This window comes from Geotrypetes seraphini, chromosome 8 (genome assembly GCF_902459505.1).
Source record: "Geotrypetes seraphini chromosome 8, aGeoSer1.1, whole genome shotgun sequence".
Taxonomy (NCBI): domain Eukaryota; kingdom Metazoa; phylum Chordata; class Amphibia; order Gymnophiona; family Dermophiidae; genus Geotrypetes; species Geotrypetes seraphini.
In genome coordinates, this window is record NC_047091.1 from 16,688,055 (window position 1) to 16,702,326 (window position 14,272).

The 14,272-nt window shown below is 43.8% G+C and overlaps 1 protein-coding gene across 7 annotated transcripts in view; it reads right to left on the minus strand.

Annotated features, from left to right (window-relative positions):
• Positions 1-14,272, minus strand: part of SIRT2 (sirtuin 2) — a 47,054-nt gene that overhangs the window by 16,366 nt on the left and 16,416 nt on the right. For 5 of the 7 annotated variants that reach the window (XM_033955586.1, XM_033955585.1, XM_033955587.1 and 2 more), the window contains exons 4-8: positions 8,135-8,251; positions 7,187-7,228; positions 5,901-6,007; positions 5,193-5,249; positions 2,361-2,429 (exon numbers count right to left, since the gene is read on the minus strand). In XM_033955586.1, the coding sequence (XP_033811477.1) occupies positions 2,361-2,429; positions 5,193-5,249; positions 5,901-6,007; positions 7,187-7,228; positions 8,135-8,251 (392 nt within the window). Of the gene's footprint in view, positions 1-2,360; positions 2,430-5,192; positions 5,250-5,900; positions 6,008-7,186; positions 7,229-8,134; positions 8,252-13,654; positions 14,192-14,272 lie in introns of all 7 variants that reach the window. The other 2 variants (XM_033955582.1, XM_033955583.1) reach the window with 1 other exon arrangement.

Consider the following 14,272-nt stretch of genomic DNA (forward strand, 5'->3'; position numbering starts at 1 on the left):
CTTTCCTCACTCCTAACTGCTGCTTTTCCTGGGAATTCTATCAGCTAGTTCAACACAGTAGCACGGGAGGGACTCAGATGTGTGATCTACAATCCAAAAAGGGGTCATCTAGCAAACTGTCTAAAATGAAGCAGCATTTATGGCCCTAATGGCATGGAGGATGCCTCTTACACCCAGCTTTCGGCCTAGAGCCTCCGCTTGCAGCCAGCTCCCCAGCCCACGACTTCTTCTGGAGTCCCATGGGAGGCTGGTCCACCTCTCTTTGCTCTGCCATCTCAGAGCAGGCTGGAGGAGCTGTAGCATTTGGTTCCAGCGGAAGAGTCGCTTTTGTGGTACCGGCCTGGCTCAATTGGGGACTTGGAATTAGAAGCTGACTTTACGGAGAGGGTAGTGGATGCCTGGAATGCGCTCCCGAGAGAGGTGGTGGAGAGTAAAACTGTGACTGAGTTCAAAGAAGCGTTGGATGAACATAGAAGATTTAGAATCAGAAAATAATATTAAAGATTGAACTAGGCCAGTTACTGGGCAGACTTGCACGGTCTGTGTCTGTGTATGGCCATTTGGTGGAGGATGGGCAGAGGAGGGCTTCAATGTCTGGGAGGGTGTAGATGGGCTGGAGTAAGTCTTAACAGAGATTTCGGCAGTTGGAACCCAAGCACAGTACCGGGTAAAGCTTTGGATTCTTGCCCAGAAATAGCTAAGAAGAAAAATAAAAAAAAATAAAATAAAAAAATTTAAATTGAATCAGGTTGGGCAGACTGGATGGACCATTCGGGTCTTTATCTGCCGTCATCTACTATGTTACTATGACCGAGACTGACGGTAGAGAGAATGACTGGGATTTTTTTTTTTCTTTTTCATTTGCTTTCTTTTTGTTGAGCTTGTTTCATTTTGCTATTTTCTTTTTTTTTGCCAGCTTTATTTTTAGGATTTTTCTTTGGGATTCTTTGATATTGAAGTTTTCCCTTCTGTTGTGCCTTTTACACACCTAGGGCTCCTTTTACGAAGCCGTGTTAGCGGCTTTATCGCACGCACCATTTTAGCGCTGAAAAACTACCGCCTGCTCAAGAGGAGGCGGTAGCGGCTAGCGCGGCCGGCAAATTAGCGTGCGCTATTACGCGTGTTAAACCGCTAACGCGGCTTCGTAAAAGGAGCCCCTAGTGAGTTTTACTTAGTGAGTTTTATTACTGAAATTCTATTTTACAAATATTTGTATTTTTTTTACTGTATTATTGTATTTCGCTGATTGTCCAGCTCTTTTTAGTGTAAACCGCCTAGAACTTTTGGTTATGGCGGTATAAAAGAATAAAGTTATTATTATTATAGTATATAATTTATTGTATTCTCTTTTCCTTCGTCCTTCTCTTTATACAGGTAAATGTAAGTAATTATTTCTTTCATAGGTACTATAGTTAGATTGTGAGCCAGTTGGGACAGAGAGGGAAATTCAAAGTCCCCGATTAGATTTTTGGCCATTACTTAAGCCAATGTAATTGTTTTGTAAACCGCTTTGAATCCCACATTAAATTACCGTATTTGCCGGCGTATATGACGACTGGGCGTATAAGATGACCCCCCAACTTTTAGTTAAAATATAGAGTTTTGTTATATACTCGCCGTATAAGACTACCCCTTCTTCCGCACACCTTCTCTACTGCCCCGGGTGCAGCACAGCCGGCCAGGTCCCCTTACTTTTGTGGCACTTCCCCGACCGACCGACAACAGCCCCGGTCTGACAAACCTCCCTGCCCTTAACCGCGAATCTAAATTACCTTCTTACAGCTGCTGTAAGAAGGTAATTTAGATTCGCGTCTACAGGGCAGGGAGGATTGTCGGACCCGGGCTGTTATCGGTCGGTCGGGGAAGTGCCACAAAAGTAAGGGAACCTGGCCGGCTGTGCTGCAACCGGGGCGGGGCGGGCCGCTCCTCTCCCTTGGTAGCCACTCGAACCGCGAGGCTACTCTCCTTCTCCTTATCTGCCCTGCCTGCAGCACAGAGCCGAACGGAAGTCTTCCCGACGTCAGCGCTGACGTCGGGAAGACTTCCGTTCGGCTCTGTGCTGCAAGCAGAGAAGGTAGGTAGAAGAAGAGCCGCGTACATCCAGAAGACTGAGTACATCCAGCCCCGCGACCCTCGGAGGCGTCCCCATGGGATCCCCGCGACCCTAGGGGGCATCCCCACGGGATCCCCGCGACCCTAGGGGCGTCCCCGTGCAGCTCTCTAATGTAAAGTAAGGGCATGTAAACAGTACCCGGCGTATAAGACGACCCCTGACTTTGGGGAGGATTTTAAGGTACTGAAAAGTCGTCTTATACGCCGGCAAATACGGTAAATTAAACCTCTTCTACTTGCTCTCTCACCTGTGTATAGCAGCGCTGTAATAGCCCTTTCTCTTTCAGCAATCGCAGGAAGTAGTGGCACACCGTTGGCTGAAATTAAGAAATGTTACTGTTATTTCCTTCTATTTCTTTGAGGACTTGAGCAGCTGTTAGGAAAATTTCATAAATTCTGTGCTAACCCCCTCTTCTTTTTCTCATGTTCCCCCTTCCTGGGTGCTTTTTACTCACTTATCAATTCAACTGAGAGGCGGACGAATACCTTTTTGGGCTGGAGGGGCCAAACAACCGGTCACCAATCCCTCCCCCCAAGCTCTCTAACTGCTCGTGCAGTGATGGGAAAATATCACTCGGACCATGGCTCCTAGCGGCCTACTCCATTCCACTCTTTTCACTTCACATCTATTCAGTATGTCTGTGGTTAATGCCTTTCCCTCTCCAAGTTCTGCTGGCTGGGGCTTCTCTCAAACAGCATTCTATAGGTCACCTTCCACTATTCCCCTAAACAGCCTTACCCCAAACTCTTTTCCTCACTGAATCCTCTCCTAGTTTCCCCAGAACAGCCTCTAACTCGCTCAAAGTCCCCAGAACAGCCTCTAACTCGCTAAAGCAAAAAAATTTGATCACGTTACCCCCCTTCTAATCAAAGCACATTGGTTGCCCATATCACATCGACTGACATATCTACTCCTAACTCTTAAAACCATCACGACACAATCCCAGGGAGTTCATCAATAGATATCTTACTCCATACACACATTTACCATTACTATGGTCAAGTAATCAAAATCTATTCGAAATTCCATCACCTTGACATATAATATACTGTAAGGATAGACCCCCCCCCCAAGATGTAAGGTTAGGAGAGGTTAGGTTGAAGCGCCCTTACAAACGCCAGGTCCCGAGTTCAATACCCTCACAGAAGACTCATTATGAAGTAAAATCACTGACAAAGACCACTAAGAGTGCTTGCATAAAGAATATATAATCTCTTATAATAAAACCCTAAGCGGCGCATGCGCACTCCTGCCTGCGTGTTCCGTATGTCCGTGGCAGGCAGGAGTGCGCATGCGCGCTAGAAACAGAGCCCCAGCCACGCTGACCGGCTTCGGCCCCGCGGGCCTCTCATGGAGCCCACCTTCCTGCCCAGCATGGATGGCGGCGGTGCCAGCGATGCCGGGAGCGGGCCAGTACCAGGGTGACTTCAGGCAGCTTGAGGCGTGCGCAGCGGCTTGAGGCATGCACGGCGGATGTCGCCACATGCGTGCTGCGGTGCCTTGAGGTGGCTGGCGGCGATGCAGGCAGCATCGGAGAGAATCCCTCAAAGCGGATGTCGGCCGCGGCGGCTGTCCGAGGCGGATGTCGGCCGCCGCGGCTGTCAGTGGCTGCAGGCCGCAGCAGCTGTCAGCAGCGGCAGGCTGCGGCGGCAGATGGCTGAAGCCTGGCTAGAGGAGGACGAGGAGGAGCTGCGAGAGCTCCGCAGAGGCAGGAAGTGAGGAGAGAGAGACAGAGACAGATGGGAGGACAGAGGGAAAGGGGGGGTAGGGGAAATGCTGCTGCTGCACAGGAAAGTGGTGTGGGGGAGGGAAATGAAGGGGGAGGAAATGCTGCTGTGGCTGCTGCACAGGGAAGTGGTGGGAGAGAAATGCTGCTGCATAGGAGGCAGGGAGAGAGACAGATAGATAGAAAGAAAAGAAGAGAGACACAGAAAGACAGACAGAAAAAGGGGGCCAGGGAGAGAGACAGACAGCGGGATGGAGAGAGAGACAGAAATAAAGACACACACACATATATTCTAGCACCCATTAATGTAACGGGCTAAAATACTAGTATTACAGAAAAGCAAGATTCATAAAGATTACAGTTAAGCATTACAATTAATGAGAGATAAGTTTTACAAATACAGAGACTGATTCTGTGTTCTTTTGAATGAGAGAGGACAAAGAAAGAATTCAAGGAGAAGAGAGACAGGAAAGGGGTGTTGATGTTGAGAGGGTTTTTTTTTTTATAACAAATAGAATCTATTGAAGTTAAGTCTCCCCATCCTTAGTAAACTGTCTGAAACAATGGTTAGTTTCACTGATCAGGAAGGTGAGTTAGGTGTGCTAGACTGGAGTGAAATGTACTTTCCAGTATGCCTCTGACAATAGTTTCTGATTAATCTTAGTTATCTGTGCACCTGGACCCATTGTACATCCTAACCTGTCCATCTTAAGCACCAGACATTAACACTTCTTCTTAACCCCTCTTTGCACCTCTTAGCTGCAAGTTCCTTTGTTACCTTTTAAGCACTGATTTAATTTTAGGCTTGCTAAGGCTGTTTGCAATGACATTCCCTAAGGTCAGACATGAATGATATGATCTCCCATAGGCCTTTGCTGACATTGGTTAGGGCAACCGAAAATGCTGACTGCTAGCAATGCTAGGCTGACAGATACGACCAGAAAATCAATCTTCTCTGTCACTGCCCCATCATTACGGAACAGTATCTTCATGTGCCTTTGGGACGACTCCTCTCTTACCAAATTTTAATCAAATTTTAAAACCCTTTTATTCAAGGATTCATTTGACTGTTAATATCGCTTTATGCCTCTACTATCTTGCAGGATGTTACTACCCTATTGTGCCTCTCTTTCCTATTGACTACGCTATTTCTCTCCCCTTTTTCCCTACATCTGTGTTAGTCTGTCTTGGTTATTGTGATTACCCTTAATTTCCTTTTTTTTTTTTTAAACTTTAGTTCTGTAACCATGTACACCGCTTAGATATTTGATAAGCGGTGTTTCAAATTTTAATAAAAAACTTGAGACTATTGCCGATTCCCCTTCTAAACTGTATAGCCCTTTAAACCCTTACCTTAAATTGTCCTGGGTAAAGCTCTCTTGCTAGGGTAAAAAATGGCTCTGGATTACTCTGGAAGAAAAAAAAGAATACATTAATTGCTTTAACAGGGGGCTGGTTTGCCCAAAGCTTAAGAAAAGGCTTCCCCCACTGCCAACTCCTTCTACAACCATTACTTTCTTTTTAATACATGGAAAGTGCAATTGCCATATAGACTTTTTCCCCACACTTCTGGCAATAGCAAAATTATTCTACTAGTGACAGAGAAGTTAGCTAACATGCAATTTCTTCCGGTATAAACAGCTGCAGAACTGGGACCAATAATTCTTTATTTAATAAAAGACCCGACACTGCCAGTGTTTTGGCTCTTAGCCTGCCTCAGGGGTCTTTGAACTTCAGTTATCTGTCATATGATTTCCCTTTTCAGATTATTTGTCCCAATCTCGAATTAGACCGCTTTCAAGGCCAGCATTCAACAAAATCGTATGACAGATAACTAAAAAAGACCCCTGAGGCAGGCCAAGAGCCAAAACAATAGCAGTGTTGGAACTTTTACTCAATAAAGAATTATTGGTCCCAGTTCTGCAGGCGTTTACACTTCTTTGTGGGTATTTTTATCCCTTTCTGTGTGTTGCTTTTAAGGCTACCCCACTCCCTACAACCATGCCTCAGACCTAGGAATATCTAGCTACCCTCCTCAATTGAATTTAATGTTAGCAGTACCTTAAAGTAGTTGATTTCAAATATTGCTTCTGGATAAGGCAAGTCGTACTTCTGCAGGTTGGCGTAGAGCCCTGTGCCTGGGGAGCGGAAGTCTGGGATTCCTGCAGCTGATTAATGCAGAACGGATTTTTACAGACGTCCTAGGAAGTGACTCCCAAGATATTCCCTAAATCTAATTAGTAGCAGATATTAGTTAAACTAAAGCTGCGGAACTTGTTACTAGGGATAGGGGTCATGATTGGTGGCACAGAAGGGTTTGCACAAGCTTTAGACAAGTGGCTGATAGACAGGTTGATAAATAATTTTGAAGGTGGTTTGAAAAGTTCCGTAAAAAAGCAAGTTAGACAAATATTTTGTTAAAATTTGACAAAACCATATTTTTCCATCATGATGGAAAAACTGGAAACTCGCTGGACTAAATATATAGCCCTGAATGGAGACTATGTAGAGAAATATAAATGGTTTTTTTTCTAAATGTTTAACTTGCATTTTTACCAAATTTTTAAAACCACCCTCGTATTAACCAGATGGATAGATGTGGGTGTACTCTATTTCCAATTTACAGGAGTGACCAACAGACAATGGCTTTTCCTATTGGGATCTGCCAGTGCTCTCGATTGTCCCAAACGTTGGGCTTGATGGCCACTGGGCTGACTCAAAATGGTCCCTCTTATGTTTTAAATATATACAACAGTGTCCCGCAAACTTTTTTACTCGGCGGCACAGTAAACTCCGGGCCGCGACTGGAAGGCACCCGGAAACATGTGGATGTCGATGTGATGATGTCACGCACAGCGCTTGCCTGACGTCATCACTTAGACGTTTGCACATGCACGGAGGCCCTCCAGATGGGGCCCTGAGCCGCCAGTGGGGGGGGGTGCTGCAGCAGGAGAGGTACAGGGTAGAAGAGAGGCATTGGCTTCAGTTGACTGCCTACAGGATGTGCCTCTTGCTGCAAGATGCACATCCTGCAGGCAGTCAGCCAGCGCCGGTGCCTCTCCTCCTCGCTGGCGTTTCGCGGCACACCCAGAATCTCACCGCCGCACACATAGTTTCTGATACACCGATATACAACATAGGTTTCTGCAATCCTAGGCAGATAGCCAGCAAAATATTTCTCTCCATTTACCTCTTAAAAGAAAAGGTAAACACTACTGAAGGAAGACACAGCATGCTGACCAATTAGTTATACAGTGTTATGGACTGATTGTGAAATCTTGAGAATGAGATTACAAACATTGACATTTACAGACTCGCTGATGCATGTAAGTTTTTGGACTACTCACATGTCGAGATTCCAGCCCCCACCATGCAGACAACATTCTTACCTGATTAAACCAAAAACAGGAGAATGTTATTAGTGTGGCACGAAGGAATTAACGTAATCCTTCTATGAAAGTCTTTAACCGTTTATTCTTCATCTGGCATCGCTTGCCTACAGTACCGGTACGTTTCTTGGCCCTGAGCAACTGTCGCAGAAGCTCCCATTGCATAGCATAAATGAGAGACTATACATTTATTCATATACACCATTTGACATCATTTCAAAGACTCTTAAGACTCCTGAAGCAGGCCTGTTTGGTCGAAACATGTGCATGTCAAGTCATTGAGTTACTGGATGAATAAAGTTATTTGGACCATCAGATGAGTTAAAGGACATTCTGTTGTGTGGACATCATTCTGGTTTAGACAATTCCACCCTATACTTTGCGAAAAAATAATAAAAACATTTGCTTTGCTCATCCACAGAAGACCTCCAATATCATACCAATATGCTTTCTTTATGCTAGTGCTTTTCAACCCAGTCCTAGGGACACCCCCAGCCATTCAGGTTTTCAGGATATCCACAATGCATATGCATGAGATAAAGCTGCACACCAAGGAAGCAGTGCTTGCAAATCTCTCTCATGTATATTTACTGTGGATATGCTGAAAACCCAACTGGCTGGATGTTCCCTAAGAACTGGGTTGAGAATCCCTGTTTTATACTATGCTACAAACCTGTAAACCCTAACTGCTTTCTGATCAGAAGTCCATGCATACCCAAAAGAAGAAACCTGTAGAACTCAAAACCTACATCTAGCTCTTTAAAAAGGAACAAATTGTGACACCTTGACTGTGAGGTGCTAAATTAATTATTATATTTCTACAATTTTTATATACTAATTTCCTGAAGAATTCAACCCAAACGGTTCCAAATCATTGTAAACTACAGTTCTTGAATCCTTCCTTACATTTGTCACTCTGCACGAACTTGGCCACTCCCTCCAGAGTCAGCTCCTCCAGGACCTTCTCTGGCTTCTCACTGCCCAACCCAAGGGTGCGAGCCAGCAAATTCCGCATGTACTCCACTGAAAGACACAAGAAGGGAGAAACCCATTATATTCGGTGACAATTAAGTTTCAAGTTTTATTATTTTTAACATACCGACCATCAACAGGTATCTAGCCGGTTTACAATGCTATGATAAAATAAAGAATTAAAATAATACTTATTTAAAGGGGGGAAAGGTGAACATTAAAGACACTGTACAATAACAAACATGAGAGTGGGGCTTGAAGAAGAAAGGGGGGGTAAAGTTACATTGTTAGAAGAAAAAGAGAAAAGAGAGGAAGAGGGATAAAATATTAGGGATAGGGTCACTTCTTAAAAGTGGTTGGCAGGCTTAGTGATGAGAAGTTTAGGAGCTGTGGAATGCATCTTGAAATAAGAACGTTTTTAGTTTAGTCTTGAATTTATCAAGAAGATTTTTGTGGCGAAGTTGGAATGGCAAAGCATTCCATAAAGTTGGGGCGACTACAGAGAAATTGGATTTCCTGGTGTAATAAAATTCTTTGATAAAAGGAAGAGATAGTAAGTTCTGATCTGCTGATCTAAGAGTCCGAGAGGGGCAGAAGGGGATGAGGAGTTTGTCCAGAAAGGATGGAAGACGCGAGAGTTTGATTTTAAAGACTAGCATAAGTGTTTTATAGGTAATGCGGTGTGCGATAGGTAGCCAGTGGGCTTCTTTCGGAAGGGGAGTAACATGATCTTATTTCCCTAACTTATGTATGAGTTTTATTGCCGTGTTTTGAATGAGCTGTAAACGTCGTAATTCTTTGGGGGGAATTCCGTTATAAAGAGAATTGCAGTAATCAAGATGAGAGATAACTAATGAATGAACAAGGGTTGCGATAGCTTTGGTTTGGAGAATAGAAGTTAACGAGTGAATAAGCCGGAGTTTGTAAAAGCAGATTTCTACCACTGATCATGAAAAGTTAAATCTTTGTCTATGATTATACCAAGTAGTTTTATTAGAACATCAGTAGCCATACCAGGGCAAAAGGATGGTCCATTAAGCCCCCATTGCCCCAGGTACATTAGATAGATTATGAGCCTGCTGGAACAGATAGGGAAAAATGCTCGAGTACATCAATAAATTCATGTAAACCGTTCTGAGCTCCTCTGGGAGAACAGTATAGAAAATTGAATAAATGAATAGTGTGAAGAGTTTCAGCCTCTGATAACCAGAGCTGGTATTGTGACATCATAATACCTCATTCCACCAATGCCCAAGAGCCAGCCTCATCAGTGATGCCACAATAGCTTGATTTTCATAAGAACATAAGAATTGCCACTGCTGAGTCAGACCAGTGCTCCATCATGCCCAGCAGTCCGCTCACGCGGCAGCCCTCTGGTCTAAGACCAACATCCTAACTGAGACTAGCCTTACCAGTGCACGTTCTTGTTTAACAGAAACTTGTCTAACTTTGTCTTGAATCCTTGGAGGGTGTTTTCCCCTATAACAGCCTCTGGAAGAACGTTCCAGTTTTCCACCACTCTCTGGGTGAAGAACTTCCTTACATTGAATCCCTGGAGGGTGTTTTCCCTTACAACAGACTCCGGAAGAGCGTTCCAGTTTTCCACCACTCTCTGAGTGAAGAAGAACTTCCTTACATTGAATCCCTGGAGGGTGTTTTCCCCTACAACAGACCCCAGAAGAGCGTTCCAGTTTTCCACCACTCTCTGGGTGAAGAAGAACTTTCTTACGTTTGTACGGAATCTATCCCCTTTCAACTTTAATAATAATAATAATAGTTTATTTTTATATACCGCCATACCCATGCGAGTTCAAGGCGGTTTACATTGAGTTACATTAGGGTCTGCATAGACAGGCAGATTTACAATTATTTGTCAGAATTACAGATTTGTTATTAGAATTACAGAGTAACAGAGTTTCAATTATTTATCAGCTTTATTTGAACTAGACAGCGGATGAGGAAAGAGGGGAAAAAAGGGGGAAGGCCTCATAAGGGGGCCAGATTGGGGAGGGGGGGAGATATTGTCAGGGGGGGGAACAATTCGGGTCTTGTTTGCGGAATAGGTAAGTTTTAAGTGATTTTCTGAACCCGAGGTAAGTGGGGGCCTCTAGTATCATTTGTGCTAGCCATGGGTTCAGCTTGGCTGCTTGGAAGGCGAAAGTTCTGTCAAGGAATCTTTTGAAGTGACAAAGTTTGGGTGAGGGGAAGGCGAACAGCTGAATACGACGGGATTTCTTGTTGGTGCGGTAGAGGTTGAAGTGAGGGTTGATGTAACTTGGTGAGGAACCATTTACCGCCCTGTAACAGAAGCATGCGAATTTGTAAAGGACTCTAGACTCGAAAGGCAGCCAGTGGAGTTGGTGGTAGAATGGGGTGACATGTTCCCATTTCTTTAGGCCAAAGATGAGGCGCACGGCGGTATTCTGGATTATTTTTAGTCTCCTGGTTGTTTTCTTCGTGGCGTTAAGGTATATGATGTTGCAATAATCTAGAATGCTGAGGATGGAGGATGGAGTGCCCTCTTGTTCTCCCTACCTTGGAGAGGGTGAACAACCTGTCCTTGAATGTTTCGATCATGTCCCCTCTCAATCTCCTCTGTTCGAGAGAGAAGAGGCCCAGTTTCTCTAATCTTTCGCTGTACGGCAGCTCTTCCAGCCCCTTAACCATCTTAGTCGCTCTTCTCTGGACCCTTTCGAGTAGTACCGTGTCCTTCTTCAGGTACGGCGACCAGTGCTGGACGCAGTACTCCACGCACTTGGTTCATTTTTACTACACTGATGTCTAGAGTGGCGCAGTGGTTAAAGCCGCAGCCTCAACATCTTGTGACCCAGGTACATTAGAAAGTGAGCCCACCAGGACAGACAGTGAAAAATGTTTGAGTACCTGAATAAATTCATGTAAACCGTTCTGAACTCCCCTGGGAGAACGGTATAGAAAATTGAATAAATAAATAAATTAAATATCCTGCTTCTAGCAGTGACCAATCTAAATCACGGATACCCAGTGGCGTAGTAAGGGGGGAGCAGAGGGGAGGCACTGGCACCCCTCCTCCTCTCCGCAACCCGACTCTTCCCACTCCTCCCCCCATACCTCTAGTTACTCACTGCCATGAGCAACAACGTCAATGTGCTCCTCACGACGGCATCGGCTCTCACTGATATCACTTCCGGGTACCGCACATAGGAAGTGATGTCAGAGAAAGAACCTACGCGGTCACAGTGATGAACAACTACAGGTACAGGGGAAAGGAAGGGAAGAGTGCATGCAGCGGAGGGGGGGGGCGGTCAGGGAAAGAGTGGGCGGAGATGAGGGCCTCTCACCCTCGCTATGCCACTGTAGGTACCTGGCAGAATCTCAAACAGAAGCCAGATCCCATGCTACCAATCCCTGGGATAAAAAGTAACTTTCCCCTTGTCTATCTAACTGCTGATGCCCTTCAAGTTTTATTAAAATTTTTATACCACTCAATCAAACTTCTAAGCGGTATACAAATAATTTTTTTTTTTAATAATAAATTTTTTTTTACAAAAATTACAGAAGTTTAGGTTAAACTAGAGAATGACACGGTGACAAAATTCATCACCGTTCCCATCCCCGCGGATAACCACGGGAAATAAACCCATGTCATTTTCTAGTGTCTATTTCATCCTCTGTCCTTCTACACCAGCATTATTCAAAGCAAAGCTTGCGGGTCAGTGGTTGTGGCCATTCATTCTCTGATTCTTATGGGAGCCAAGGATAATGAAGCCATTGTGACATCACTGATGTGATTGGCTCTTAGGCACTGGTGGAATGAGGCATTATGACATCACGATATCTGCTCTGGATACCAGAGACTATCATTCTGTAGTGTCTGTTTCAACCTCAATCCTTCTACACCAGCATTCTTCAAAGCAAAGCTTGCGGGTCAGTGGTTGTGGCCATTCATACTCTGATTCTTCCCTCTTTCCTTAAAGTATGACATGAAGATGGTTTCGAATTTTGTCACCGTGTCATTCTCTAAAACTTTACAAAAATAGACCTCATGGGGAGTTAGTAAGACAATAATACACAAATTTTAGACAAACAGGAACAAGAGGGAAAAATGAGAAGAACTACAATAATCAGAGGAAAGTGAACATAAAAGGAAAGATACGTTAGGAGGGGGAACAGAATAAATATTATCAGAAAAGGTTTAGCCCTAATAAGAGCAGTTAGGTATCAAAAGCAACTTGAAATAAGAATGTTTTTAACTTTTTTTTTTTAATGAGAAAGGGATACTTCTAAACGAAGATGGTTAGGGATGGAGTACCAAAGAGAAGGGGCAGTTACAGCAAAATTGTTAGATCTAATAGTATTGATGTGTTCTTTTTTTTTTTTTTAATTATTTATTTATTCAATTTTCAAAATACAATTCAAGATTTACTTGTACAGAAAGCTTTAAGTCAAGAAAATAAAACCACAACAATATTATAAATTCAGGAATACCAATTAACTTAAATCAGCTCAAGTCCACAAATGATCCAAAATGTAATTATAAACGGAAAAAAGCAAAGAAATATTATTAAAGAAAATAATGCAAGTCAGCTGGTAAGGACATCTTAAATATTCTATACTCCTCCATTCTTTTCCTTCTCTAGCCGAGAAAGAGAAAGGAAAGTTGTCAACTGGTAAGGCTCAAAGAAAACATATTTTTGGGAATTATATTGTATAACGCATTTACATGGATATCGCAGGAAAAAAGTTGCTCCAAGAGCTATAATTCCCGGTTTTAACATAAGAAACTCTTTTCTTCGCCGTTGTGTGTCCCTGGCTAAATCTGGGAACATTTGTATTTTGAGTCCCATAAATTCTTTTGCTTTATTTTTAAAGAAAAGTCTCAAAATCCAATTCTTATCCAATGTTAAAGCTAAGGTTGCCACTAATGTTGCAGGAGTAGCCATTTCTTTATCTGATAGTTCCAATAATGCCGATACATCTATTGGTCCATGGTTATCTTCCTGTTGCTGAATTTGATTTTTCTTGGGAAGATAGTACACCTGTGTAAATGGAGGTAATGAACCCTCAGGAACTTCTAATATTTCCGTCAGGTATCGTTTTAACATCTCTCGCGGAGTAATTGTTGTAATTCGTGGAAAATTAATCAGTCTGATATTGTTGCCTCTTGAAATATTTTCAAATGTTTCAATCTTCCTTCTTAAGTTTACGTTGTCCTTAATTAAAGTCTCTTGAAGCTGTTTGGAAGATTTTAATTCATTTTTGATACTGTCTAAAGATGTATTTGAGTCAGCAATATCTTGCTTTATTAAGGTAATTTCTTTTTCTTGGTCTTTCATTTCCCCTCCACTTGCACTTGTTGGACATTAATTGTTTTCGCCATATTTGCCACCAGGTCCCACAAGGCATCTAAAGTGACTTCTTGGGGCTTAACTATGGTAGGAATTTGTAAATGAGTAATCAAAAGTTTGTGCTCACCATTCGACCGCTCTCCTCCACTTCCCTCTGCTTGAGTAGGTCCAGTTTCAGTTGTTACAGCACTCCCGACCATATTCAGGCTCTCCTGCAAAACCTGTGAGCCTGAATCGGCTTCCTCAACACAGCTCCGCGCAGCCTCTAGGGGAGAGCTCATCCCGACTTCCGGTGAGCTCTCGACCCCTGGGGAGCTGGTTGCACAGGGGTGCAGAGGAGGAGGTCTTACGTCGGGGCTCAAAGTGGTCTCAAGACTTCGGTGAGACACCTCCGTTCTGTTCCCACGGGGCGTCTCTAACTGCAGTTCCGACGTCATCATGGTGCCCTGGAATCGCCGAAACAGCGCTTCTATCTTGCCGGAGGTAGGTGTTCCGGAGCGCAGGGAGGCCCCACCGGAGCTCTTTCCCCTTCTTTTCGGCATTTTGAGGCAAGAAAAACTAAACAAAACAGCTCAAAAGAGCTCAGAATCTTCAGCTGTAGCGTCTGTTCGGCGACCTGCTTCAGCGGCTTGCATCCGCGGCCATCTTGGATCCTTGATGTGTTCTAAAGAGGGAATCGTTAAGAGATTTTGAGACGCTGAGTGGAGGGCTTTAGATGGACAGTAAGGTATGATTAGACTGTTAA